At 40.5% G+C, this 27,604-nt stretch overlaps 1 protein-coding gene across 1 annotated transcript in view; it reads left to right on the top strand.

The window, feature by feature from the left end:
- The window catches only part of SLC8B1 (solute carrier family 8 member B1), a 119,250-nt gene that overhangs the window by 41,013 nt on the left and 50,633 nt on the right, over positions 1 to 27,604 (top strand). Inside the window, exon 12 of the mRNA XM_037817278.1 lies at positions 17,606 to 17,747. Within this exon, the coding sequence (XP_037673206.1) occupies positions 17,606 to 17,747 (142 nt within the window). The remainder of the gene's footprint in view (positions 1 to 17,605; positions 17,748 to 27,604) is intronic.

Below are 27,604 nucleotides of genomic sequence, written 5' to 3'. Positions count from 1 at the left end.
TCAGATACGTGTGCAATATTTTGTATATGATCTTGCATGGATTAAGAGCTTGTGTTACAATTCTGGGAGTTGTCAGGTATATAAATACAACCTTGAATATTAATTAGAGCATAAGTATACCTGGGGCTAAAATAGCTAAAGGATAAAACTAGGCAGTCTGCTTTATTCTAGATCCAGTTTTTACCATTTCCTAACTTTGAGTACAGAAATAAATTTCCCTTTCTGCAAACTTTTTGCAACTTTCTGTATGCATTCAGGTTTTGTCCTACATTTTCTTTTTCTTTATTCTGAAACAACCAGTCATTTAGGATAAAGCTACTTTCCTTTTTCTTTTAATATAAAACATCGTTGATACTTCTTATACTGAAGTTACCAAAATAATTTTGGAAACTATTTTCATGGAAACATTCTACAGCATACAATTACCAGTAAAATTAAAACTTGTTAGACTGATGCTAAATATTTAAAACACTTTACTTAATGCATTATTGAAACAGTAATATACGATTTTTTAAGTAAGAATGAACACATGCAGGCATTAAACTGGATGGCTGGGTGCTTTAACAATAAGCTGAGTTTTCATTAGTGGATAGAAGAGTTCCAGGTGAGGGGGATTTAAATGCCATATTTTCTCCCCCTGCAGGGAGCCCTTTGGGGTCAGACTTACAGTTAGTTTAGGGTTGCAAAGTTACGCATGCAGTTCCCTGGGGGATGGAGGTCCCAGATGGGAAATACAAATAACCTTTGGCCTCCTATGTAATTCTGATAACCCGTGGGCTTAAGATCCTCAACTAGTGTGGCTGCATCGGCCAGAGCCTGAGCCAATTGACGTTATTTTCCGTGATTTCTAGAGTTTGTGGCACAGGCAAGAGCAGGTGATCATCGCTGCCTCCCTGCGGCTCGAGGGCAGCCGCCCCCCTTATGTGAATTTGTAAGGCCTGCACGGGCCCTGCGGTTACCGTGTCCACGGGCAGGGGAGTCTCTGCTTTGGGTCTGGAGTTAAGGCTGGTACAGTCGTCAGATCCATTGTGGTAAGGAGTTTCTATCATCCTTTAAGTGTTCCTTTAAAAGACCATTCATTCTTTCAGTTAACCCAGCTGCTGTGGGACTATAGGGCAAGTGAAACGTCCAAAGGACATTATGTTCTGTAGCCCAGGCCTGGGTTAGTTGCCCAGCGAAGAGGGCCCCCTATCGCGTCCACATGTGCGGGGGTCCAAAAAAGGCACTTACTTTTTCTAAGGTACATATGGTAGTTTGTTAGTTGGCCTTGCCCCTTCGGAAGGCTGGCAGCAGTCCTGTAGCCATATCTGTGGTGGTGAAGGCACATTTTGCTTCTTCGGACACAGGAAGGGGCCAGTATAGTCTACTTACCACCAGGTGATAGGGATCTGATCTCGGCTGATGTGCCCAAGTAGGTGAGGTAGCATTCTGGGCCGTTGGAGCGAGCAGGAGGGGCTAGCGTCCTCTGTTCCTTTTAGCTCTTATAGGGTGATTGGCAGCCGAACTGCTGCACCAGCTTCCACAGGGTCTGGTACCCTCCGTGCCCAGTTTTCTGATGCAGCCATTCAGTCACCTCATGCATCATTGGTGTTAGGCTGTGGAACTTCACTAGGACATCTGCTTCTGCATTACCTGGCAGTGAGTTAACATTATGGGCAGAAATGTGGAAAGCAGTTACCTTACGTTTCTGGCAGGCTGTCCAGATGTCTTTCCACAGTTCCTTCCCCCCATAGGGGCGGTCGACCACCATCCATTACTCTTGCTTCCACGTGGCCATCCATACTGTTAGGCCTTTATATAGGGCCCAGTTATCTGCAGACAATCAAGGTGTCTGCTGGTTCTTGGATAATTACCATCCATACAGCCTGCAGCTCAACCTACTGTAAATCTTCATGCATCTCTGCATGCAAAGAGTTGTTAAAAATGCTGCATCGTAGGAGGTAGGCTTTTCACTTTGTCAGCATGCTCACCTAAGCGCTCCCCACGTGGGGCTTGTTTATAGTATCCACCCCTGTATGGGTGTGGTCATCTGTAAGGTCACTGGGCACCTTTGAGTTAGACCTTTGACTTGTAATGGAGCATTATAAGCTCTGCACAATTGCTCTTCCAAAGGGCTGTATCCGAGTTCTGTGCCCTTCCAAAGTTGGGACCAGAATCTAATAGTTACACATTCAGCCTGTTGCCTTTGCCACAAACCCCACCCAAAGCCAATATTGGCACTAGCCACATCCAGTTCACAGGGTTTATCGGGATCCACCCTCCTTAAAGCCTGTGCTTGCACGATAGTGTGCTTAGCTTTTATAAACACAGCCTGCTGTGGAAAATTCCATTCCTATGTGTTTCCTTTTCTAATTAGGGTGTACAAAGCTTTTAAAATTTGTACTAAAATAGAGTAAACAGTTTCTAATAGCCCAATAACCAAGAAAAGCTATTAACTGTTCAGGAGTTAGCAGTGTAGGATAACTTTGTATTTTAATAACAACAGCTGAAGTAATAGCTTTAGTTTTACCCAACCCAACAATACCAAAGAACTTGATAGAATGTCCAGGCTTTTGTAATTTGCTTTGATTTATCGTCCATCCTCCACTTTCAAGGTAGGTCGCCACTGTGCTAGTGGCGATTTCTAGTTTTGGAGAAGAATTACCAGTTAGCATGATATCATGGTTATAGTGAAACATAGGGGGTGTCCTTTTCTTTAAATCTTGTGCTACCACACATGGCAGATGGTGGCACCGTGGAGGTATCCTTGTGGGAGGAAAGCAAATGTCTGTTGTTGGTTTTCCCACTTGAAGGTGGATGCAGCCTGGCTGGAGAGATCTAAAATACTAAAACAAGCTTTAGCAAGCCTTAACACAAAGTGAAATTGGTTTGATTGAGTATTCATATCCTGCAACAAGGTAGCTATATTTGGCACAGCTGCAAACAAAGGAGTTACTAAATTAAGTTTGATGTAATCATCATTTGCCAGGTACCATTAGTTTTTTTCATTGGCCAAACAGGGCTATTAAATGGCCTTGATAGTTTATACTGATATATTGCCACAGTACATCTGGGGGAAGACACCTTTTGTTGGACCATACAACGCATGTGCTTACTTTCATCAGTTTTAACTTCTCAGTCAGGCAGGGATTCTTCATCTTTTTTTTTTTTTTTTTTTTTTTTTTTTTTTTTTTTTTTTTTTTTTTTTTTTTTTTTTTTTTATCATCATTTTATTGAGATATATTCACATACCACGCAGTCATACAAAACAAATTGTACTTTCGATTGTTTACAGTACCATTACATAGTTGTACATTCATCACCTAAATCAATCCCTGACACCTTCATTAGCACACACACAAAAATAACAAGAATAATAATTAGAGTGAAAAAGAGCAATTGAAGTAAAAAAGAACACTAGGTACCTTTGTCTGTTTGTTTGCTTCCCCTACTTTTCTACACATCGATCCATAAACTAGACAAAGTGGAGTTTGGTCCTTATGGCAATTCTTCATCTTTTGATGAGGAATCAACAGGGTTCCATACTTTGGGGTCCCAGTTGGGGGAAGCTAGGATATGTGTAACTTGCCCTTTGGGCGGCTTATGCCCTCTTACTCTAATGTACTGGCATGTCAGTATTTCTAAACTTTTATCCAGAGTATCTTTCAATTCTGCTTGGGTCAATTGCATATCCCTTTCTAACTTTAATTCTTTTTCTAAGTGGCAGACTGCCACATCGGCCTTTAAGGCCTTTTCTGTAGTTGTATGCACAGCCTCCAAGAACGGCCAGGCTACTGCTGCAGCAGCTTGGCAGCTTTCCTTTTTCTCATGAAATCCTATTTTGAGGCCTGTTGCAGGAGGGCTGTTGTCCAGCCGGGGAGTTATACGCATGTCTGTACTCCCTCAGCAGACCCCATTCATCTAGGAGGGGTAGCTGCCCCTCCCCGTGTAGCTGTCGCAGGCCACCCTGGTGTCCCTCACGGGGACGTCCCCTTTCCCTTCCCCAAGTTCATGTCATCAGTGCCTGGGATTTCGTTAGTCTCCAGGTTGGTACACCAATTATCATGGCCCAAGAGGGCTTTTGCAGCCAGAGGACTAAACAAAGCACCAGACATGTTCTGAGACATGAGCTTTTATGTTTGGGGCTTACCTACAGGGCGGGAAGTCAGCTGCCCTGAATGCTGGCGGGTTCAGAGCTTGCTGTGTAAGATACTCCGCAAAAGCAGGGGGTGCCAGCGAGTGGTTTATAAGGTTAGGACAAAGACATTCAAATGGGTATGAGAGGAGCAGGGGTCTTGTGACATAGGGAGGGATCTATTGTAGTCAGCAGGGAAGAGGGGAGGATTATAGATTATCTCGTAGTAATAGTACCTCAGGGAGTTTCAGGGGGGAGGTAGTTTCAGGAGGGAGGCAAGTTATAGATTACATTTAGCACCAGAGGCCTGATGTTAAAAGGAGAGGAGGTCAAACCTTAACTGTCCTAGGTCAAGCAAGCTGCTATGTGTAGTCTTCAAGGCCCTTGGGGAAGGCCCAGGATTCCCACTGGAGTAGAAAGAAAAAAAGTTTGAAAAAAATGAACAGAGCCGAAGAGTCCTGGGGACACCATGAAGCATGCCAGTATATACCTTATGGGAGTCCCAGAAGGAGAAGAAAGAGGCAGAAGGAATATTCAAAGGAATAATGGCAGAGAACTTCCCTGAATTTAACAAAAGACATGAATAAGCAAATTTAAGAAGCCTAACAAACCCCAAACAGGTTAAACTCGAAGAGAACCACACCCAGACACACAGCATTCAAACTGTCCAATGCCAAGGACAAAGAGTTCTGGAAGCTGCAAGAGAAAAGTACCATATTATGTACAAGAGAGTCGCAGTGGGATTACGCCTTGATTTCTCATCAGAAACCAAGGAGGCAAGAAGGCAGTGGGATGAAATATTTAAAGTGTTGAAAGAAAACAATTGCCAACCAAGAATTTTATACCCAGTAAGACTTTCAAAAATGAGGGAGAAAATAAGACATTCCCAGAAAACAAAAGCCGGGGAGTTTGTCACCACCAGACCTGACCTAAAAGCAGTGCTAAAAGGAGATCTTCACACTGAAAGGAAAGGACCCTAGACAGTGGTTCAAAGCGGCATAAAGAAATAAAGACCTCTGGTAAAGGTAAGTGTTCTGGTTTGCTAATGCTGCCATTATGCAAAATACCAAAAATAGATTGGCTTTTTTTTTTTTTTTTAAATTCAGTTTTATTGAAATATAGTCACAAACCATACAGTCATCCATGGTATACAATCAACTGTTCACAGTATGATCCTATAGTTATGCGTTCATCACCACAATCTATTTCTGAACATTTTCCTTACATCAGAAAGAATCAGAATAAGAATAAAAAATAAAAGTGAAAAGAGAATACCCAAACCATCCCCCCATCCCACCCTATTTGTCATTTAGTTTTTACTCCCATTTTTCTACTGATTTTTTTTCAATTTTTTAACTTTGTTTATCAAAAAATTAAAAACAAACAGGCAAACAACAACCAAAAAAACCCCACAACATTTCAAACAAAGCAATGGATTAAGGAAAACAAATAACCTAAAATAACTACTTTGCTTCCAATATGTTCCTACCATACCCCAAGAAAATTAATAAACCATGTCCAAACAGGAGTAAGAAGAACAAATAATCTAAAATAACTACATTGCTTCCAACATGTTCCTACCATACCCCAAGAAAATTGACAACCCCTAAGAAAACAAAGGAATAAGAGAAAAAAAAAACCTAAAATAACTCTATTGCTTCCAACATGATCTTACTATATCCAAGAAAGTTTACAAACCATAATCATTCCTGAGCATTCCCATAACATTGAGATTACCCTCCATAGTTTATCTGTTCTTATTAGATTATCATTCCCCCTCCACTAATTGGTATCTCTAGGTCCCCTACATTCTACAGTATAAAACATTGTACATTTTTCACAGAATTCACATTAGTGGTAACATACAATATCTCTCTTTTTGTGCCTGGCTTATTTTGCTCAGCATTATGTCTTTTTTTTTTTTTTTTTTTTTTAATCTTCATTTTATTGAGATATATTCATATACCACGCAGTCATACAAAATAAATCGTACTTTCGATTGTTCACAGTACCATTACATAGTTGTACATTCATCACCCAAATCAATCCCTGACACCTTCATTAGCACACACACAAGAATAACAAGAATAATAATTAGAGTGAAAAAGAGCAATTGAAGTAAAAAAGAACACTGGGTACCTTTGTCTGTTTGTTTCCTTCCCCTATTTTTCTACTCATCCATCCATAAACTAGACAAAGTGGAGTGTGGTCCTTATGGCTTTCCCAATCCCCTTGTCACCCCTCATAAGCTACATTTTTATACAACTGTCTTCGAGATTCATGGGTTCTGGGTTGTAGTTTGATAGTTTCAGGTATCCACCACCAGCTACCCCAATTCTTTAGAACCTAAAAAGGGTTGTCTAAAGTGTGCGTAAGAGTGCCCACCAGAGTGACCTCTCGGCTCCTTTTGGAATCTCTCTGCCACTGAAGCTTATTTCATTTCCTTTCACATCCCCCTTTTGGTCAAGAAGATGTTCTCCGTCCCACGATGCCGGGTCTACATTCCTCCCTGGGAGTCATATTCCACGTTGCCAGGGAGATTCACTCCCCTGGGTGTCTGATCCCACGTAGGGGGGAGGGCAGTGATTTCACCTTTCAAGTTGGCTTAGCTAGAGAGAGAGGGCCACATCTGAGCAACAAAGAGGCATTCGGGAGGAGGCTCTTAGGCACAACCATAGGGAGGCCTAGCCTCTCCTTTGCAGCAACCGTCTTCCCAAGGGTAAAACCTGTGGTAGAGGGCCCAACCCATCAAACCACCAGTCCCCTATGTCTGTGGTCATGTTAGCAACCATGGAGGTGGGGTAGGCGAATACCCCTGCATTCTCCACAGGCTCCTCAAGGGGACACTACATCTTTTTTTTTTCCTTGTTTTTCTTTTCTTTTTTTTTTTTTTTAACTTTCCCTTCTTTTTTAAATCAACTGTATGAAAAAAAAGTTAAAAAGAAAACAAACATACAATAAAAGAACATTTCAAAGAGACCATAACAAGGGAGTAAGAAAAAGACAACTAACCTAAGATAACTGCTTAACTTCCAACATGTTCCTACTTTACCCCAAGAATGTTACCTAATATAGCAACATTTCTGTGAACTTGCTCCTACTATATCCATCAGAAATTAACAGACCATAGTCATTCCTGGGCATCCCCAGAACGTTAAATAGCTTATCTGTTCTTCTTGGATTATTCTTCCCCCTTCCTTAATTGCTCTCTACTGCTAGTTCCCCTACATTCTACATTATAAACCATTTGTTTTACATTTTTCAAAGTTCACATTAGTGGTAGCATATATTTCTCTTTTTGTGCCTGGCTTATTTCGCTCAGCATTATGTCTTCAAGGTTCATCCATGTTGTCATGTTTCACGAGATCGTTCCTTCTTACTGCCGCGTACTATTCCATCATGTGTATATACCACATTTTATTTATCCACTCATCTGTTGAAGGACATTTGGGTTGTTTCCATCTTTTGGCAATTGTGAATAATGCTGCTATGAACATTGACGTGCAGATATCTGTTCGTGTCACTGCTTTCCGATCTTCCGGGTTTATACCGAGAAGTGCAATCGCTGGATCGAATGGTAACTCTATATCTAGTTTTCTAAGGAACTGCCAGACTGACTTCCAGAGTGGCTGAACCATTATACAGTCCCACCAACAGTGAATAAGAGTTCCAATTTCTCCACATCCCCTCCAGCATTTGTAGTTTCCTGTTTGTTTAATGGCAGCCATTCTAACCGGTGTTAGATGGTATCTCATTGTGGTCTTAATTTGCATCTCTCTAATAGCTAGTGAAGCTGAACATTTTTTCATGTGTTTCTTGGCCATTTGTATTTCTTCTTCAGAGAACTGTCTTTTCATATCTTTTGCCCATTTTATAATTGGGCCGACTGTACTATTGTCATTGAGTTGTAGGATTTCTTTATATATGCAAGATATCAGTCTTTTGTCAGATACATGGTTTCCAAAAATTTTTTCCCATTGAGTTGGCTGCCTCTTTACCTTTTTGAGAAATTCCTTTGAGGTGCAGAAACTTCTAAGCTTGAGGAGTTCCCATTTATCTATTTTCTCTTTTGTTGCTTGTGCTTTGGGTGTAAAGTCTAGGAAGTGGCCGCCTAATACAAGGTCTTGAAGATGTTTTCCTACATTATCTTCTAGGAGTTTTATGGTACTTTCTTTTATATTTAGATCTTTGGTCCATTTTGAGTTAATTTTTGTGTAGGGGGTGAGGTAGGGGTCCTCTTTCATTCTTTTGGATATGGATATCCAACTCTCCCAGCCCCATTTGTTGAAAAGACCATTATGGCTCAGTTCAGTGACTTTGGGGGCCTTATCAAAGATCAGTCGGCCATAGATCTGAGGGTCTATCTTCGAATTCTCAATTCGATTCCATTGATCTATATGTCTGTCTTTGTGCCAGTACCATGCTGTTTTGGCAACTGTGGCTTTATAATAAGCTTCAAAGTCAGGGAGTGTAAGTCCTCCCACTTCGTTTTTCTTTAATTTTAGAGTGTCTTTAGCAATTCGAGGCATCTTCCCTTTCCAAATAAATTTGATAACTAGCTTTTCCAAGTCTGCAAAGTAGGTTGTTGGAATTTTGATTGGGATTGCATTGAATCTGTAGATGAGTTTGGGTAGAATTGACATCTTAATGACATTTAGCCTTCCTATCCATGAACATGGAATATTTTTCCATCTTTTAAGGTCCCCTTCTATTTCTTTTAGTAGAGTTATGTAGTTTTCTTTGTATAGGTCTTTTACATCTTTGGTTAAGTTTATTCCTAGGTACTTGATTTTTTTAGTTGCTATTGAAAATGGTATCTTTTTCTTGAGTGTCTCTTCAGTTTGTTCATTTCTAGCATATAGAAACATTACTGACTTATGTGCATTAACCTTGTATCCCGCTACTTTGCTAAATTTGTTTATTAGCTCTAGTAGCTGTATCGTCGATTTCTCAGGGTTTTCTAGATATAAGATCATATCATCTGCAAACAATGACAGTTTTACTTCTTCTTTTCCAATTTGGATGCCTTTTATTTCTTTGTCTTGCCGGATTGCCTTGGCTAGCACTTCCAGCACAATGTTGAATAACAGTGGTGATAGCAGGCATCCTTGTCTTGTTCCTGATCTTAGAGGGAAGGCTTTCAGTCTCTCTCCATTGAGTACTATGCTGGCTGTGGGTTTTTCATATATGCTCTTTATCATGTTGAGGAAGTTTCCTTCAATTCCTACCTTTTGAAGTGTTTTTATCAAAAAGGGATGTTGGATTTTGTCAAATGCTTTTTCAGCATCTATTGAGATGATCAATTGATTTTTCCCTTTTGACTTGTTAATGTGTTGTAATACATTGATTGATTTTCTTATGCTGAACCATCCTTGCATGCCTGGAATAAACCCCACTTGGTCATGGTGTATGATTTTTTTAATGTGTCTTTGGATTCGATTTGCAAGTATTTTGTTGAGGATTTTTGCATCTATATTCATTAGGGAGATTGGCTGGTAGTTTTCCTTTTTTGTAACATCTTTGCCTGGTTTTGGTATTAGATTGATGTTAGCTTCATAAAATGAGTTAGGTAGTGTTCCCTTTTCTTCAATGTTTTGAAAGAGTTTGAGTAAGATTGGTGTCAGTTCTTTCTGGAAAGTTTGGTAGAATTCCCCTGTGAAGCCATCTGGCCCTGGGCATTTATTTGTGGGAAGATTTTTGATGACTGATTGGATCTCTTTGCTTGTGATGGGTTGGTTGAGGTCTTCTGTTTCTTCTCTGGTCAGTCTAGGTTGTTCATATGTTTCCAGGAAATTGTCCATTTCCTCTACATTATCCAGTTTGTTGCCATACAGTTGCTCATAGTATCCTCTTATAATTTTTTTAATTTCTTCAGGATCTGCAGTTACGTCACCTTTTTCATTCATTATTTTGTTTATATGGGTCTTCTCTCTTTTTGATTTTGTCAGTCTAGCTAGGGGCTTGTCAATCTTGTTGATCTTCTCAAAGAACCAACTTTTGGTGATATTTATCCTCTCTATTGTTTTTTTGTTCTCTATGTCATTTATTTCTGCTTTAATCCTTGTTATTTCTTTTCTTCTACTTGGTTTAGGATTGGTTTGCTGTTCATTTTCTAGCTTCTTCAGTTGATCCATTAGTTCTTTGATTTTGGCTCTTTCTTCCTTTTTAATATATGCGTTTAGTGCTATAAATTTCCCCCTTAGCACTGCTTTTGCTGCATCCCATAGGTTTTGGTATGTTGTGTTCTCATTTTCATTCGTCTCTATATATTTAGCAATTTCTCTTGCTATTTCTTCTTTAACCCACTGATTGTTTAGGAGTGTGTTGTTTAACCTCCAGGTATTTGTGAATTTTCTAAGTCTCTGATGGTTATTGACTTCTAATTGTATTCCATTGTGGTCAGAGAATGTGCTTTGAATAATTTCAATCTTTTTAAATTTATTGAGGCTTGTTTTATGTCCCAGCATATGATCTATTCTGGAGAAAGTTCCATGAGCACTAGAAAAGTATGTGTATCCTGGTGATTTGGGATGTAATGTCCTGTATATGTCTGTTAAATCTAATTCATTTATCAGATTGTTTAGGTTTTCAATTTCCTTATTAGTCTTCTGTCTGGTTGATCTATCTATAGGAGAGAGTGATGTGTTGAAGTCTCCCACAATTATTGTGGAAACATCAATTGCTTCCTTTAGTTTTGCCAGTGTTTCTCTCATGTATTTTGTGGCACCTTGGTTGGGTGCATAGACATTTACGATTGTTATTTCTTCTTGCTGAATTGCCCCTTTTATTAGTATGTAGTGGCCTTCTTTGTCTCTCAAAACATCCCTGCATTTGAAGTCTATTTTATCTGAGATTAATATTGCTACACCTGCTTTCTTTTGGCTGTAGCTTGCATGAAATATTTTTTTCCATCCTTTCACTTTCAGTTTCTTTGTGTCCCTGTGTCTAAGATGAGTCTCTTGTATGCAACATATTGATGGTTCATTTTTTTTGATCCATTCTGCGAATCTATATCTTTTAATTGGGGAGTTTAATCCATTTACATTCAACGTTATAACCGTGAAGGCATTTCTTGAATCAGCCATCTTATCCTTTGTTTTATGTTTGTCATATTTTTCCCCTCTGTCTATTAATATCCTTTATTGTACCCATACCGAATCTCTTTAGTACTGAACCTTTCTCCAAGTCTCTCTGTCCTTTTTTTGTTTCTCTGTCTGTAGGGCTCCCTTGAGTATCTCCAGTAGGGCAGGTCTCTTGTTAGCAAATTCTCTCAGCATTTGTTTGTCTGTGAAAAATTTAAGCTCTCCCTCAAATTTGAAGGAGAGCTTTGCTGGATAAAGTATTCTTTGCTGGAAATTCCTCTCACTCAGAATTTTAAATATATCGTGCCACTGCCTTCTTGCCTCCATGGTGGCTGCTGAGTAGTCACTACTTAGTCTTATGCTGTTTCCTTTGTATGTGGTGAATTGCTTTTCTCTTGCTGCTTTCAGAACTTGCTCCTTCTCTTCTGTGTTTGACAGTGTGATCAGTATATGTCTCGGAGTGGGTTTATTTGGATTTATTCTATTTGGAGTTCGCTGAGCATTTATGATTTGTGTATTTATGTTGTTTAGAAGCTTTGGGAAGTTTTCCCCAACAATTTCTTTGAATACTCTTCCTAGACCTTTACCCTTTTCTTCCCCTTCTGGAACACCAATGAGTCTTATATTCGGACGTTTCATATTATCTATCATATCCCTGAGGTCCATTTCGATTTTTTTCAATTTTTTTCCCCATTCTTTCTTTTATGCTTTCATTTTCCATTCTGTCATCTTTGAGGTCACTGATTTGTTGTTCAACTTCCTCTAGTTTTGTACTATGAGTGTCCAGAATCTTTTTAATTTGGTCAACAGTTTCTTTAATTTCCATAAGATCATCCATTTTTTTATTTAGTCTTGCAATGTCTTCTTTATGCTCTTCTAGGGTCTTCTTGATTTCCTTTATCTCCCGTACTATGGTCTCATTGTTCATCTTTAGTTCTTTGAGTAGCTGCTCTAGGTGCTGTGTCTCTTCTGGTCTTTTGATTTGGGTGCTTGGGCTTGGGTTATCCATATCGTCTGGTTTTTTCATATGCTTTATAATTTTCTGTTGTTTTTGGCCTTGTGGCATTTGCTGAACTTGATAGGGTTCTTTTAGGATTTGTAGACCAATTGAAGTCCTTATCTCTAATTTATCAGATCTACAGCTTCGTGGAGTACACTTTCTCTAACTAACCAGCAGGTGGCGTCCACGAGCCACCTGTTCTCCACAAGCCAGTTCTCCCCTGCTTAGCCTTTTTGGTGAGTGGGGGAGTGAGTCTTGTGGGGTCCAATTGGTGTACCAAGCTTGCGTGTGTAGTTGGTGTTGCCTGCCCTGTATATGGGGCGTGTTTCTGGGCAGTCAGGGAGAGGGGGGTGGCTCTAACAATCAAATCTCCCTGGTGATCCTAGAGTTTTAAAGCTGCTGCAATAGTCTAATCCTTCAGTTCAGTCCTGCCACAGTTTGTCTCTGCCGCTGACCCACAAGTCCTTGGTATTGGCGTATGGCTCCTGAGACTTGCAAGTGGGCCCCTCTTCCAGGCTGTGCACCCCGGGTCCTCTGTTGAGGGATGACTGTGCTATGTCACAGGTGAGTGCCGTCTCCCCAGGGCAGTTCTGGGCTGCTGGGCTGTGTAGGGAGGCTCCCAGTCTGCTGAAATGATGGCTGAATGGGGCTTTGTTAATTCACACTGCTCCACCTTCCCAACTCTGGGACAATCAGCTGAGGTTGCAGGGAAGGCTAATGTCCACGCCCAGTTTTGTGGTGTGTGCCTGTTATTTGAAGCGCTTCCGTCACACTGGGTTGTCTGGGGCAGTTCTGGGCTATGGGGCTGGCGATGGGCAGGAGTGTTTCCTGTCCACCATGATGATGGCTGTGAGCAGACACCCCCCTTTTCTTGGGAAGTTGTGGTGTTTAGTGAATTTTCTCAGCCACTGGATTATTGTGTTTTGTCTCAGAGCTCTCCTAGTTCTGCTCTTGACTTGACCTGCCCAAATAGTAAGTCTCTGAAGCTTTCTGTATTGGGCTTCTTAGAGTAATTGTTTTAGAAAAAGAAAAAAGGATTAAAAAAAAAAAAACAAACAAAAAAAAAACGGGCCCTCCTCAGAGATCTAATAGGTTATTGAAATGCTAATAGACAAAGCAACCAGGGCCATTAAGGAAAGGTCCACAGGGCAGATAGATCAGCTTTTCTTCGGGATTTGCATATGCGCCTCAGGGCCCTTCCCCTTTCTATGTTCACCAGAACTCCAAAAATCCTCCGCTTTTATTTTGGAGTTTTTTGTGCTGTTTTTTTCTATGCCTGTCTCCTCTCTGCTGGGCTGGCTGCTCTCAGATTCTCTGGTGTCTGGTCTCAGTCTATCTATGGTTGGAGTTTGGATCAGTAGAATGAGTTTCCGATAAGGGCTGCCACTGCAGTTCTCCCTTCTCCTTCCCGGAGCTGACAGCCCCTCCTCCCACGGGACTGAGCCTGGCAGGGAGGGGCGCGGGTCCCCTGGCCGCAAAAACTTACAGATTTCGCTGATCTCAGCAGTTCCACGTTTTCATGAGTGTTGTATGAAGTATGCCCAAAGTCAGATTGCTCTGTGGTGTCCAGTCCACGCAGTTCCTGGCTTTCTACCTAGATTGGCTTTTATAAAGGGTGTTTATTTGGTTACAAAGTTACAGTCTTAAGGCCATAAAGCATCCAAGGTAAGGCATCAACAATAGGGGACCTTCACTGAAGAAAGGCCATGGGCATCCGGAAAACCCCTTTTAGCTGTGAAGTAACGTGGCTGGCATCTGCCAATCCCAGGTTGTGTTGCAGCTCCACTAGCTCCTGTGCATTCTTCAAAGTGTCTGTCATGGCTGCAGTACCTCCTTATGTCTGTGAACAATTTTGTAGGACTCCAGTGATTCAATTAAGACCTACCCTGAATGGGTGGGGTAATATCTCCATGGAAATTATCCAAAGTTCTTGCCCTCAGTTGGTTCACATCTCCATGGAAACAACTGATCAAAGGATTCCAACCTAGTCAACACTAATACGTCTGCCCCGACAAGATTGCATGAAAGAACACGGTGTTTTGGGGGACATAGTACACCCAAACTGGCACAGTAACTGCGTGGGTGATTATCATAGCCAGTACCATTCTGTTATATTTTTTGGTATGTAATTCCACTTTTTACTTCTTAGAAGGTCTATGATGCAAATGTATAAGAGTAATAAAAGGGTTTTGGACATACAGTGTATAGAGATAATTGGTAAGAAGTACAATGAAAGGTGGGGGTTGGAAGGTATAATAAGAGTGTATATGTATGCCATTGAAATTAAGTTGGCATCAAATCAGAGATGATTGTTATATATTTAGGATGTTAAATTAAAACCCTGTAGAAATCACAAAGAAAATACATGAAAAATATATGCAGAAAGAAATGAGAATGGGCTCAAAACGGTATAATACAAAAAATCAAGTAAATGTAAAAGTAGGCAATAACAGAAGCATTGAGGGACAAAAAAGGCATGATTTATAAAGACCAGATCACAAAACGGCAGAAGAAAGTCTTGCATTATCAGTGGTTACTTTAAATTTAAATGGATTAAACTCTCCAGTCAAAAGGCAGAGATTGGCAGAATGGGTGAAAAAAAAAACAAAAAACTATGCTTTCTGCAAGAGACTCACCTTAAAATAAAGACACAGGTATGTTGAAAGTAAAAGGATGGAAAAAAAAATAAACCATGCAAATCGTAACCAAAAGAAAGCTGGTGCAGCTATACTAATATCAGATGCAATAGATTTTAGGTCAAAAACTGTTACAAGGGACAAAGAACGTTACCATTTGACAAAATCGAGCACCCCTTCTTGATAAACAAACAAACAAAAAACTTAGAAAACGAGGAATAGGAGGAAACTTCCTCAATGTGATAAAAGGCGTATATGAAAAACCCTGAGCTAACACTGTAATGGTGGAAGACTGACAGCTTTTCCTCTGAGATCAGTAACAAGATAAAGATGCCCGCTGCCACCACATTTATTCAACATTGTACCAGAAGTTCTAGCCAGAGCAATTAGGAGAGAGAAAGAAATGTAAGGCTTCCAAATTGGAAAAGAAGAAGTAAAACTTTCCCTATTTGGAGATGACGTAATCCTATTATATATGGAAAATCCTGAAACATCCACAAAAACGCTACTAGAGCTAATAAATGAAGTCAGCAAAGTGGCAGGGTACACGATCAATATGCAAAGACCAGTAGTGTTTTTATACACTAGTAACAAACAATGTGGAGAGGAAATTTTTTAAAAATTCCGTTTAAGGAGTGAAATATCCAGGAATAAATTTAACCAAGGATCTAAAGAACTTACATGTGGAAAATCACGTAACAGTGCTAAAAGTATTCAGAGAAAACCTAAATAAAGGGAAGGACATTGTGTTCCTGGATTGAGGACTAAATATCAAGATGTCAATTTTACCTAAAGCAATTTATAGATTCAACATGATCCCAATCAAAATTCCAACAGCCTTTTTTGCAGAAATGGAAAAGCTAACCATCAAATTTATTTGGAAGGGTGAGGGACCCTGAATAGCCAAAAACATCTTGAAAAAGAACTAAGCTGGAGGACTCTCACTGCCCAGTGCTGTCTCTTGCTCGAGGGCCTGTGAGTGGGCTTGGCAGCCTCTGCTTCAGGCTGTGGGTTTCAGGCCTGCCCAACATCTTCTGGGACCACTGGGGTGTGCTTCATGGCAAACGGCAGAAGCACAGGAGTCCAGAGCAAATTGCACAAGCACATTTAAAGCCTTTGTTCATAGGATGTTCACCCATACGCCACTGGCCAAAGGAAGTCCTATGGCCAAGCCCAGTTGGGCAAGGAAATACATTCTGCCCACTCTAGGAGGCCCTTGACAAAGGGTGTTGGTGTGTATTTCTGTTATCAGAAGGGGCAGAGGGCTTAGGAACACCACAGTCGACCACAGTGGCTGTGAGAATTTAACTACCTGATTTGTGTGAAGGGCTGAGCACGGGGCTGGAGATCTGGTGAGTGTTCATCCGTGCCATTGCTATTTAGATGTCAGCTAAGCATGCGAGCTGTGGAGTCAGAGCTGGAGTTGTATCCCAGCTGTATACTCTTCTCTGACTTTGGACAATTTCCCTAACCTCTCTGAGTCTGTTTCTTCATATGGAAAGTAGAAAAATATTTCCTAATCACAGGATTGTTGTCAGGATTAGCATATAAAGTGTCAGGTGGGTAGTCAGAATAACAGCCCCCCAGATATACCCACGTCCCAATCCCCAGAATGTGTGGCTATGCCACCTGGCATGGCAATAGGGGCGTTGCAGTTATATTAAGTTAGGGACCCTGAGATGGGGAGTCTGCTGGTTTGGATGTATTACGTTCCCCAAAATGCCATGCTGTTTGCTGCAATCTTGTGGGGGCAGATGTATTAGTGTTGATTACGTTGGAATCTTTTGATTGAGTATATCCATGGAGATACGACTCAATCAGCTGTGGGTGAAATATTTGAGTAAATTACTTCTGTGGAGATGTGGACCCTGCCCATTCAGGGTGGGTCTTGATTTAATCACTGGAGTCCAATAAAAGAGCTCACAAACAGAAGGACCTCAGAGCAACTGAGAGTGACATGTTGGAGAGCAGCTCAGAGAGATTTTGGAGATGGCCACTGAAAGCAGAGTTCTGCTGACACTTTGGAGGTGCTAGCCCAGAGTTTGCTTTGGAGAAGCTAAGAGAGGACAAAACGCCCCAAGAGCAACATTTTGAAGAATGCACAGGAGCTGAGAGAGGAGCTAGAACACAACCCGGGATCAGCAGATGCCAGCCACTTGCCTTCCCAGCTAACAGAGGTTTTCTGGATGCCACTGACCTTCCTTTGGTGAAGGTATATTTATGCCTTAATTTGAGTATTTTCATGGCCTTCAGACTAAATTTGTAACCAAATAAACTCTCTTTACGAAAGCCAATCCATTTCTAGTATTTCGCGTAATGGCAGCTTTAGCAAACCAGAACAAGGAGAGTTCCTGGATTACCCAGGTGGGCCTGGTGTCATCATGAAGGTTGTTAGAAGGGAAAGAGGGAGGCAGGGTGGAGAGTCAAGAAGGAGACATGGGGACAGAAGCAGAAGTCAGAGCGAGGGAGCAGTTGGAAGATGCTGGGCTTGTAGCTTTGTGACTGGAGGCAGGAGCTACCAGCTAAGGAATGCATCAGCCTCTAGAAGCCGGAAGAGGCAAAGAATACAGCCCATTTTAGACTTCCGGCATCCAGAACTGTAAAATTATAAATTCATTTCGGTTAAGCCACTGTGTTGGGGGTAATTTGTTACAGCAGCAATGGAAACTAACACGATTAGCCCGGGTGCTACCCGAGTGGCAGCCTGGGTCTCGTGGCCAGCTGCCACTCAGGCCTCCCTGGTGACACTCTCCCGGCTTTGCCCACCCAACAGATTCCTGTGGAGTTTGCCCTCCTCCTCACGGTGCCCGTCGTGGACCCGGACAAGGATGATGGGAACTGGAAACGACCCCTGAACTGCCTGCACCTGGTGACCAGCCCGCTGTTCTGCGTCCTCACCCTGCAGTCGGGGGTCTGTGAGTATCCCTTCCTCGGGCTCACCGATCGTCTCCTCCCCTGTCCTGCCATAATCTTCTCGGGCACACCTCCAGACCGGGAGCTGAGAAAGGGCCGGGCTTTCTATGCTGTGATGGATCACTGTCGCCTCTGTTGGGTTTTTTGACTGAGAAGAGAAGAGACCAAACTCAATTGGAGAAAGTTTTATACGTGTGCAGGCGGGCTGAAGCCAAAAATGGTGACAGCCCCAAACAAACGTGGGAGTACAGTTTTATAGCTTTTGGGATAAGATAGAGACGTAAGGAGTTGGCGTCGGGATTGGTGTGCTTGGGGTAAGATAAGGAGTTGAAATCAGGAGGGGTATTACGTTATGGAAAATTTTTGTTTTTGTTCTTGCTCAGACTGCTACATTAGCTAAGAGTAGGTTTTATGTAAACAGTCACATCTATTGGGGGTGTGGAGAGCTTCCTGGAATATTTGATAAGGGTGGGTTGTGTGTGTGTTGGGGATGGAGAGTTTTGCCTAACATTCTAGGCTTTTTCTTTCAGTTTTCTAGGAGTGCTGAGGGGCATGTATCCATCTTCTTTATCTGCTTCCAGCTTCTGTCGAGTTGTCCCTATGGTTCGTTACGGGGTAGTGGCTGGTAGGGGTGTTTTAGTTGGAGGAGTAGCATGTCGTCGACGGCTTGATTGGTCATGGCTTGTATTGTCCTGCAGATGAATTTAACTAAAAGTTGTAAGAGACAAAGTTCCAGGAGAAGGATTAAAACGAGCATGATGAGAGCATTATAGGAGGTGTTACTATAGAATGTAGAGGAGATGAGAAGTAGGATATGAGAGAGCTGAGCCAGGATGAGGTGTCAGCTGCATTTTCTTTAGCTGTTATAATAATTTTTATGTTTTCTTTTAGAATTTTTAGATTTTGTACTACCTGCCCTGTAGTGTTAATGTAGGAAAGCAAGTTCTGTTTATTATAGCACAGGTGCCACCTGCTATGGCAGTTAGCATGTTTAGAGCTCTTCTATTTTGCAGGACTACATTTGCTAAGTTGTTTAGGGATCTTTGTTGGTTTTCTTTTTTCTTTCTTTTTTTTTATAAAGGGGTTTATTTGTCCAAACCAAGGCATCAACATCATTATACCTTCACTGAAGAAAGGCCAATGGTGTTTGGAACATCTCTGTCAGCTGGGAAGGCACGTGGCTGGCATCTGCTGGTCCTTTGCTCCCGGGTTGCATTTCAAAATGGCTTTCTCCAAACTGTCTCTGCACTTGTCTCTCTTAGGTTCTCTGGGGCAAACTCTGGGCTTCCTCTCTTAGCTAAGCATCTCCAAACATCCTTCTGTCTGCATCTCCAAGCATCTAAAGTGTCAGCAAGCGCCTGGGTCTTGGCTTAGCATATCCCAGGGTGTTTTCATCTCTCTGCTCTCCGTGTGAGCTCCCTTTAAAGGACTCCAGTAACTAATCAAGATCTACCCTGAATCGGTAGAGTCAAATCTCCATGGAAACATTCAACCAAGAAGTCACACCCTAATCAAAAGATTAATAACTCTGCCCTCACAAGATTGCATTAAAGACTCTGACTTTTTCAGGGACATAATATATTCAAACCGGCCCTACAGCTCTAGGAGCTATATTGAGAACAGACCCTACAGGTCAGGATGGAAGCAGGGGGGCCAATTAGGAGGCCATGCCAACACCCAGAGGAGGGCTGAGAGTGGCTTGGACTATGGTAGTAGCCGTGGAGAGGGTGAGAAGTAGTTGTATTCATGATATAGTTTATCCACCATGTGTGCCAGTTTGGTAATGCTGCCATTATGCAAAATACCAGAAATGGATTGGCTTTTATAAAGGGGGTTTATTTGGTTACACAGTTACAGTCTTTTTTTTTTTTAATTTTATTTTGTAATAAATACAAAGTTACAGGAACAGTTACAAAAACAATACAAACCCCATACACAGCATACCCTGAACCCCCTCCCCCGATAACCCAATCCATCAACTTTAACGTGCTATCACACCGCCATTTCTTTCTTTCCCTCCCTCCCTCCCTATCATCCATCATCTATTGCTCTGTCTTCTGAACATATGAGAGCTAGCTGCACACATCCTTGAACAAACACTGTAATTCACATATACACTTCCCATGAACAAGAACATTCTTTTATGCAATCCAGTTAAGCGCAGCTGAGAAGTTCAAGAAATTCAACATTGATACAAAGCTTACATTCTATATTTCCTTTTTTTTTTTTTCCCTTATAACCCACCTCTGTCCCTTTGAGCCTCCTGTCCTCCATCCTCAGATCTCATCCAGGATCATCCTTGGCATTCAATTGTCATCTATTTAGACTGTCTTTTTTTTTTCTCCCCCAATTGTGGAAACATGTATACAGCCTAAATCTTCCCATTCTACCCCCTCCCTAGCATTCCCTTAGTGGGATTAATCACATTTAGAATGTTGTAATGCTATCACCTTCCCACCATTGATTACTACGAATTTCCCTTCACCTCAAACAGCAACCCTACACTCGTTTCTTAACTCTCCATTGTCCCTTCCCCCACTTCTCGTAACCCACACTCTACTTTTCATCTCTATGGTCATATTCTCTAATTTCTTTCTGTTTACTGTGGGGCTTAAATTTAATCTCTTAAATCCATAACAATCTTGGTTTTCTTTGATACTAACTTAACTTCAATAGGACCCGTAAACTATGTTCCTATACTCCTCCATTCCCCCGCCTTTATATAGTTCTTGTCAAATATTACATATTTTACATTGAGTCCAAAACCACTGATTTGTCATTAGAGTTTATGTGTTTTATATCCTGTAGGAAGTAAATAGTGGAGTTACAAATAAAAAATTATTGACTTCTATTTGTATTCCATTGTGGTCAGAGAATGTGCTCTGAATATATTGAATTGTTTTTTTTTTTTGTTTTTTTTTTTTTAATTTATTGAGGCTTGTTTTATATCTCAGCACATGGTCCACTCTGGAGAAAGATCCGTGATCATTAGAGAAAAATGTGTGTCCTGGTGATTTGGGATGTGAGATTCCATATATGTCTGTCAGAATTCTCTATATCTCTCTCTCCTTTCTTTGTTTCTCTGTCGGTAGGGCTTCCTTTAGTATCTGAAGTAGGGCAGGTCTTTTATTGACAAAATCTCTCAGCATTTGTTTGTGAAGAATTTAAGCTCTCCCTCAATTTTGAAGGAGAGTTTTGCTGGATAAAGTATTCTTGGTTGGAAATTTTTCTCTCTCAGAATTTTAAATATGTCATGCCACTGCCTTCTCGCCTCCATGGTGGCCACTGAGTAGTCACTACTTAGTCATATGTTGTTTCCTTTGTATGTGGTGACTTGCTTTTCTCTTGCTGCTTTCAGAACTTGCTCCTTCTCTTCAGTATTTGAGAGTCTGATCAGAATATGTCTCGGAGTGGGTTTATTTGGATTTATTCTATTTGGAGTTCGCTGGGCATTTATGCTTTGTGCATTGATATTGTATAGAAGGTTTGGGAAGTTTTCCCCAACAATTTCTTTGAATACTCTTTCTAGACCTTTACCCTTCTCTTCCCCTTCTGGGACACCAGTGAGTCTTAAATTTGGATGTTTTATTTTATCTTTTGTATCCCTGCATTTCAATTTTTTCGATTTATTTCTCCATTCTTTCTTTTGTTCTTTCATTTTCTGTTCTGTGGTCTTCTAGGACACTGAGACGTTGTTCACCTTCCTCTAATCTTGTATTATGAGTATCCAGAGTCTTTTTAATTTGGCCAACAGTTTCTTTTATTTCCATAACATCTTCTGTTTTTTTAATTTACTCTTGCAGTTTCTTCTTTATGCTCTTCTAGGGTCTTCTTCATGTCCTTTATATCCTATGCCATGTTCTCATTCTTTGACTGTAGTCCTTTGATTAATTGCACCAAGTACTGTGTCTCTTCTGATCGTTTGATTTGGGTGTTTGGGATTGGGTTCTCCATATCGTCTGGTTTTAGCAAATGCTTTTAAGATGTTCTGTTGTTTTTGGCCTCTTGGCACTTGCTTTGCTTGATAGCTGTGATGTTCCAGAACCTCTGCTGAGGGAAGGCTGTGCTACGTCACAAGTGCGCACCTTCCCTCAAGGGAAGCCAGGGCTGCCGGGCCGTGCAGAGGCGCTCCCAGCCTGATGCAAAAATGGCTGAATGGGGCGTCTCAACCCCCCCCCCCGCCTTTTCACACAGCTCTGCCTTCCCAGCTCCAGGACAACTAGCTGTGGTTTCACCCAAGGCCACTGTCCACGGCCGATATTGTGGCATGTGGAGGGTGCTGTGGGATACACTCCTGTCAGACTGGGTTTCCTGGCGCAGCTCTGGGCTGTGGGTATGGCCCCAGACAAGAGTGTCTCCAGGCTGCTGGGAAGCTGGCTGCAAGGCATGCGGTTTCTTTTTCCTTTTGGCTCTCCCCTCTGTCCCTTTGGCCCCGGGACAATCAGCAGCGGGTGTGGGGAGGGCTATCCTCCATGCCAGACACCGAGGCATTGGCTATAGCCCGCTCCTGCAGTGCTTCACTGCACGGTTCTCGCTGCCGTATCCTGGTTTGTTTTTTTTTTTTTACAGAACTAGTCCGTCTTCAAATGCCAGGCCGCAGTTTCCCCATACCACAGTGTGGCTGTGGGACTTTCAACCGGCTTACCCACTCGTTTCAGAATGCAGACTCCCGGTTTCACCAAATGCATAGCCCCTTGGATCTAGCAGACCTTGTGCGGCTGGTGCATCGCTGGAGGTGGTATTCTGGGTCACTTTCTGTTTTTTTTCTAGTATTTTTCATGGAGGTGTTTTTTTGCCCTGTCTCACCTAGCTGCCATGTTAGGTTCTGGCCCACAGTTACAGTCTTAGGGCCATAAAGTGTCCAACAATGGGGTACCTTCACCAAAGGATGGTTGATGGCATCCAAAAACCTCTGTTAGCTGGGAAGGCACGTGGCTGGCATCTGCTGATCCTGGGTTGTGTTCCAGTTCTTCTCTCAACTCCTGTGCATTCTTCAAAATGTTGCTCTTGGGGCATTTGTCCTCTCTCATCTTCTCTTGAGCAAAAGTCTCCTTTCAAATGACATCTCCAAAATGTCTCTGTAAGCTGAAGCTCTCTCCAAAATGTCACTCTCAGTTGCTCTGAGTTCCCTGTGTCTGTGAACTCCTTTTTATGACTCCAGTGATCCAGTTAACACCCACCTTGAATGGGTGGGGTAACACCTCCTTGGAAATTATCCAATCAAATGTTTCACTCACAGTTGATTGAGTTGCACCTCCATGGAAACAACCAAAGGAGTCCAATCGAGTCAACACTAATATGTCTGCCTCCACAAGATTGCTTCAAAGATAATGGCATTTTGGGGGCCATAATACATCCAAACCAGCACACCATGTATTTTATTTTATTTTATTTTTTGTCTTTTAATCACCTTTATTTTTTTAACTTTATCAAAAAATTAAAAAATAAACAATAAAAAACATTTCAAACAAAACCAAAACAAAGGAATGAGAAAAAACAAATAACCTAAAATAACTACATTGCTTCCAACATGTTCCTACCATACCACAAGAATATAAGCGGACAATAATCCAACAAAGGAATAAGAAAAACAAATAACCTAAAATAACTACGTTTTTGTGAACTTGTTCCTACCATACCCCCCAGAAATTAACAAACTATAGTTGTTCCTGAACATTCCCAGAATATTAAGTTTACCATCCATAACTTATCTGTTCCTAATAGATTATCGTTCCCCCTTCGCTATTTGCTGTGCATCGCTAGGTCCCCTACATTCTACAATCTAAACTATTTATTTTTCTTTTTTCACAGTGTTCACAGTAGTAGTAACATACAATATTTCTCTTATGGTGCCTGGCTTATTTTGCTCAGCATTGTGTCTTCAAGTTTCATCCATGTTGTCATATGTTTCACGACATCATCCCTTCTTACTGCTGTGTAGTATTCCATTGTGTGTATATACCACATTTTGTTTATCCACTCATCTGTTGGGTTGTTTCCATCTTTTGTCAATTGTGAATATTGCTGCTATGAAGATTGGCATGCAGATACCTGTTCGTGTCACTGCTTTCGGATCTTCCTGGTGTATACCGAGAAGTGAAATTGCTGGATTGAAGGGTAACGCTGTATCTAGTGTTCTAAGGAACCACCAGACTGTCTTCCAGAGTGGCTGTACCATTATACAGTCCCAACAAGAAAGAATAGTGTTCCAGTTTCTCCACATCCTCTCCAGCATTTGTAGTTTCCTGTTTGTTTAATGGCAGACAATCTAATTGGTGTGAGATGATATCTCATTGTGTTCTTAATTTGCATCTCCCTAATAGCTAGTGAGCTGAACATATTTTCATGTGTTTTTTGGCCATTTGTATTTCCTCCTCAGAGAACTGTCTTTTCATATCTTTTGCCTATTTTATAAGTGAACTGTTTGTACTATTGTCATTGAGTTTTAGGATTTCTTTATATATGCAAGATATCAGTCTTTTGTCAGATACATGGTTTCCAAATATTTTTTCCCATTGAGTTGGCTGCCTCTTCACCTTTCTGGCAAATTCCTTTGAGGTACAGAAGCTTTTAATTTTGAGGACTTATTTTTTCTTGCATTGCTTGTGCTTTGAGTGTAAGGTCTGGGAAGTGTCCTCCTAATACAAGGTCTTGATGATGTTTCCCTGTATTACCTTTTAGGGTTCTTATGATACTGTCTCTTAAATGGAGGTCTTTAATCCATTTTGAGTTAATTTTTGTGTAGGGTGTGAGGCAGGGTTCCTCTTTCATTCTTTTGGATATGGATATCCAACTCTCCCAGCCCCATTTGTTGAAGAGACTGTTATGTCCCAGTTCAGTGGTTTTGGGGGCCTTATCAAAGATCAGTCAACTGTAGATTTGGGGGTCTGTCTCCAAATTCTCAGTTTGATTCCATTGATCAATATGTCTGTCTTTGTGCCAGTACCATGCTGTTTTGACTACTGTGGCTTTAGAAGAAGCTTCAAACTCTTTTTGTATGTATTCAGGTTTTGTCCCACATTTTCTCTTTTTCTTCATTCTGAAACAGGCAGTCATTTAGGACAAAACTACTTACTTTTTTCTTTTAATAAAAACATCCTTTGTACCATTTATAAATACATTTCCCTTTCCACAAACTTTTTGCAACTTTTTGCGTGTATTCAGGTTTTGTCCCACATTTTCTCTTTTTTCTACATTCTGAAACAACCAGTCATTTAGGACAAAACTACTTGATTTTTCTTTTTAATGAGAACATCCTTGATTACCTGTTATACGTAAGTTAACCAAATAATTGTAGAAATTGTTTTTACGCAAACGTTCTACAACATACTATTATTAAAATTAAACTTGCTAAAAGTATGCTGAATACTTAAAACATTTTAGTTAATGCATTATTGAAACAGCAATACATAATTTTTTTTTTACAAAAGAAACAAATTGTATTGAAGTCAAATACCAAAATATTTAAAAAATGGGTATCTGTTAATATATGTGCTTTGTTTTTTTAATTCAATTTTATTGAGATTATTTACATACCATAGAATCATCCAAAGTGTGCAACCAGTTGTTCACGGTACCATTATGTAATTGTGTATTCATCACCATAATTAATTTTTTTCAATTTTAGAATATTTTTATTACTACAGAAAAGAAATAAAAAAAGAAAACTCAAATCCTCCCATTCCCCTAACCACCTCTTTCTATTATTGACTCATAGTAGTGGGATAGTACATTTGTTACTGTTGAGGAAAGAATATTAAAATATTACTAACTGTAATACATAGTTTGCAGTAGGTACATTTTCCCCCATTTCCCTCTCTATTATTAACTTCTAGTTATAGTGACATACATTTGTTCTAGTTCAAGAGAGAGATATCTAATATTTGTACAGTTAATCACAGACATTGCTCACCACAAGAGTCACTGTTTTATACATTTCCATGTTTTAACCTCCAGCTTTCCTTCTGGTGACATACGTGACTCTAACTTCCCCTTTCCACCACATTCACACACCATTCAGCACTGTTAGTTATTCTTACAATAATGTGCTACCGTCACCTCTGTCCATTTCCAAACATTTAAGTTCAACCTAGTTAAACATTCTGCACATATTAATCAACCACTCCCCATTCTTTAGCCTCTTTCTATATCCTCGTAACTTATATTTTGTGTCTATGAGTTTACATATTATAATTCATATTAATGAGATCATACAATATTTGTCCTTTTGTGTCTGACTTATTTCACTGAATATAACGTCCTCAAGTTTCATTCATAAACCTGAGTTTTTGAAGACGATTTTATTCACACACCATACATTCCATCCTAATTAAAAAATCAATGTTTCTCTGTATAATCATGTCGTTTTGCATTCACCACCAGCATCCCCACTATCTGTATAAGGACATTTCCATTTCTTCCAAAGAAAGAACAGTCAAAAAGAGTAGAAAGACAAAAGAAAAAGAAAAAAAGTGACAGCTAAAAAGCAAAAAAATAAAAGATAAAATTAGAATAAGGTACAATAAAAAAGTTAGACAACATCACCAATGCCAAGAATCCCATATCCCTCCCTTATATCACCCTCCTATAGGCCTTTAGCTTTGGTATATTGTCTTTGATACATTAAAAGATGCATAATACAATGTTTTTGTTAACTGTAGACTCTAGTTTGTATTGAAACTATGAAAACATAGTTGTACATTTTATCAGAATCATTGCCTGCTCTAGGTTTCACTGAGTTATACAGTCCCAGTCTTTATCTTTCCTCCTCTCGTGTCCCACATGCTCCTAACCTTCCTCTTTCAACCATACTCATAGTCATCTTTGTTCAGTATACTTACATTGCTGTGCTACTATCTCCCAAAATTGTGTTCCAGACCTCTCACTCCTGTCCTTTCCTATCTGTGTGTAGTGCTCCCTTTAGTATTTTCTGTAGAGCAGGTGTCTTGTTCACAAACTCTCTCATTGTCTGTCAAAGAATATTTTATTTTTTGTTTTTTTAAATGCAATTTTATTTAGATATACTCACATAACTATAGTCCTTGAAAGTGCACAGTCAGTGATTCATAGTATCATCATTTAGTTGTGCTTTCATCACTACAATCAATCTTTGAACATTTTTGTTACTCCAAAAAATAAAAATTAAAAAAGAACATCCAAAATATTCCATTCCCCTCCTCTCCTCATTGTTCATTTACTTATTTACTCTTTTTTGAACAGCCATTCATTGTTTTTTACTGGACAAAAACTTATATTTAGAATTTGCAGCTGGACTCAGTTTAGATGATCCCAGTTTTGTTGGCAACATCCAAAGCATCATAGTCAGGAGCCAGTTGAACACATGCCGTCTTCTGTCCATCAGGCCTGATCAGGTGTTGACCTTTGCCACGTCAATGTCATAGAGCTCCTTCACAGCCTGTTTCCTCTGGTGCTTGTTGGCCTTGACCTCCACAATGAACACAAGTGTGTTGTCTTCAGTCTTCATGGCTGACTCAGTGGTCAGGGGGAATTTGATGATGGCACTGTGGTCATGCTTGTTTGTCCTGGGGGTGCTCTACCAAGGATATTTGGGCATCTTCTGAGATGCAGTGTCTTGGGCCGCTGGAATGTGGGTGAAGTGTGGATTTTCTTTTTGTTGTGGCTGTGGACGCCTTTAAGTACCTCCTTCTTGGCTTTCAAAGCCTTTGCTTTGGCTTTGGTTTTGGGAGGGGCAGGGACTTCCTTCTTCGCTTTCGGCGCCATCTTTGGGAAAAGGCAATTTTTTTTTTTAAACTTTATAAAAAAATTTAAAAAACACAATAAAAAAACAACATTTCAAACAAAACCAAAACAAAGTACTAAGAAAAAAACAAATAACCTA

This window comes from Choloepus didactylus, chromosome 23 (genome assembly GCF_015220235.1).
Source record: "Choloepus didactylus isolate mChoDid1 chromosome 23, mChoDid1.pri, whole genome shotgun sequence".
Classification (NCBI taxonomy): Eukaryota; Metazoa; Chordata; class Mammalia; order Pilosa; family Megalonychidae; genus Choloepus; species Choloepus didactylus.
This window is presented reverse-complemented; position numbering and strand designations above follow the sequence as displayed.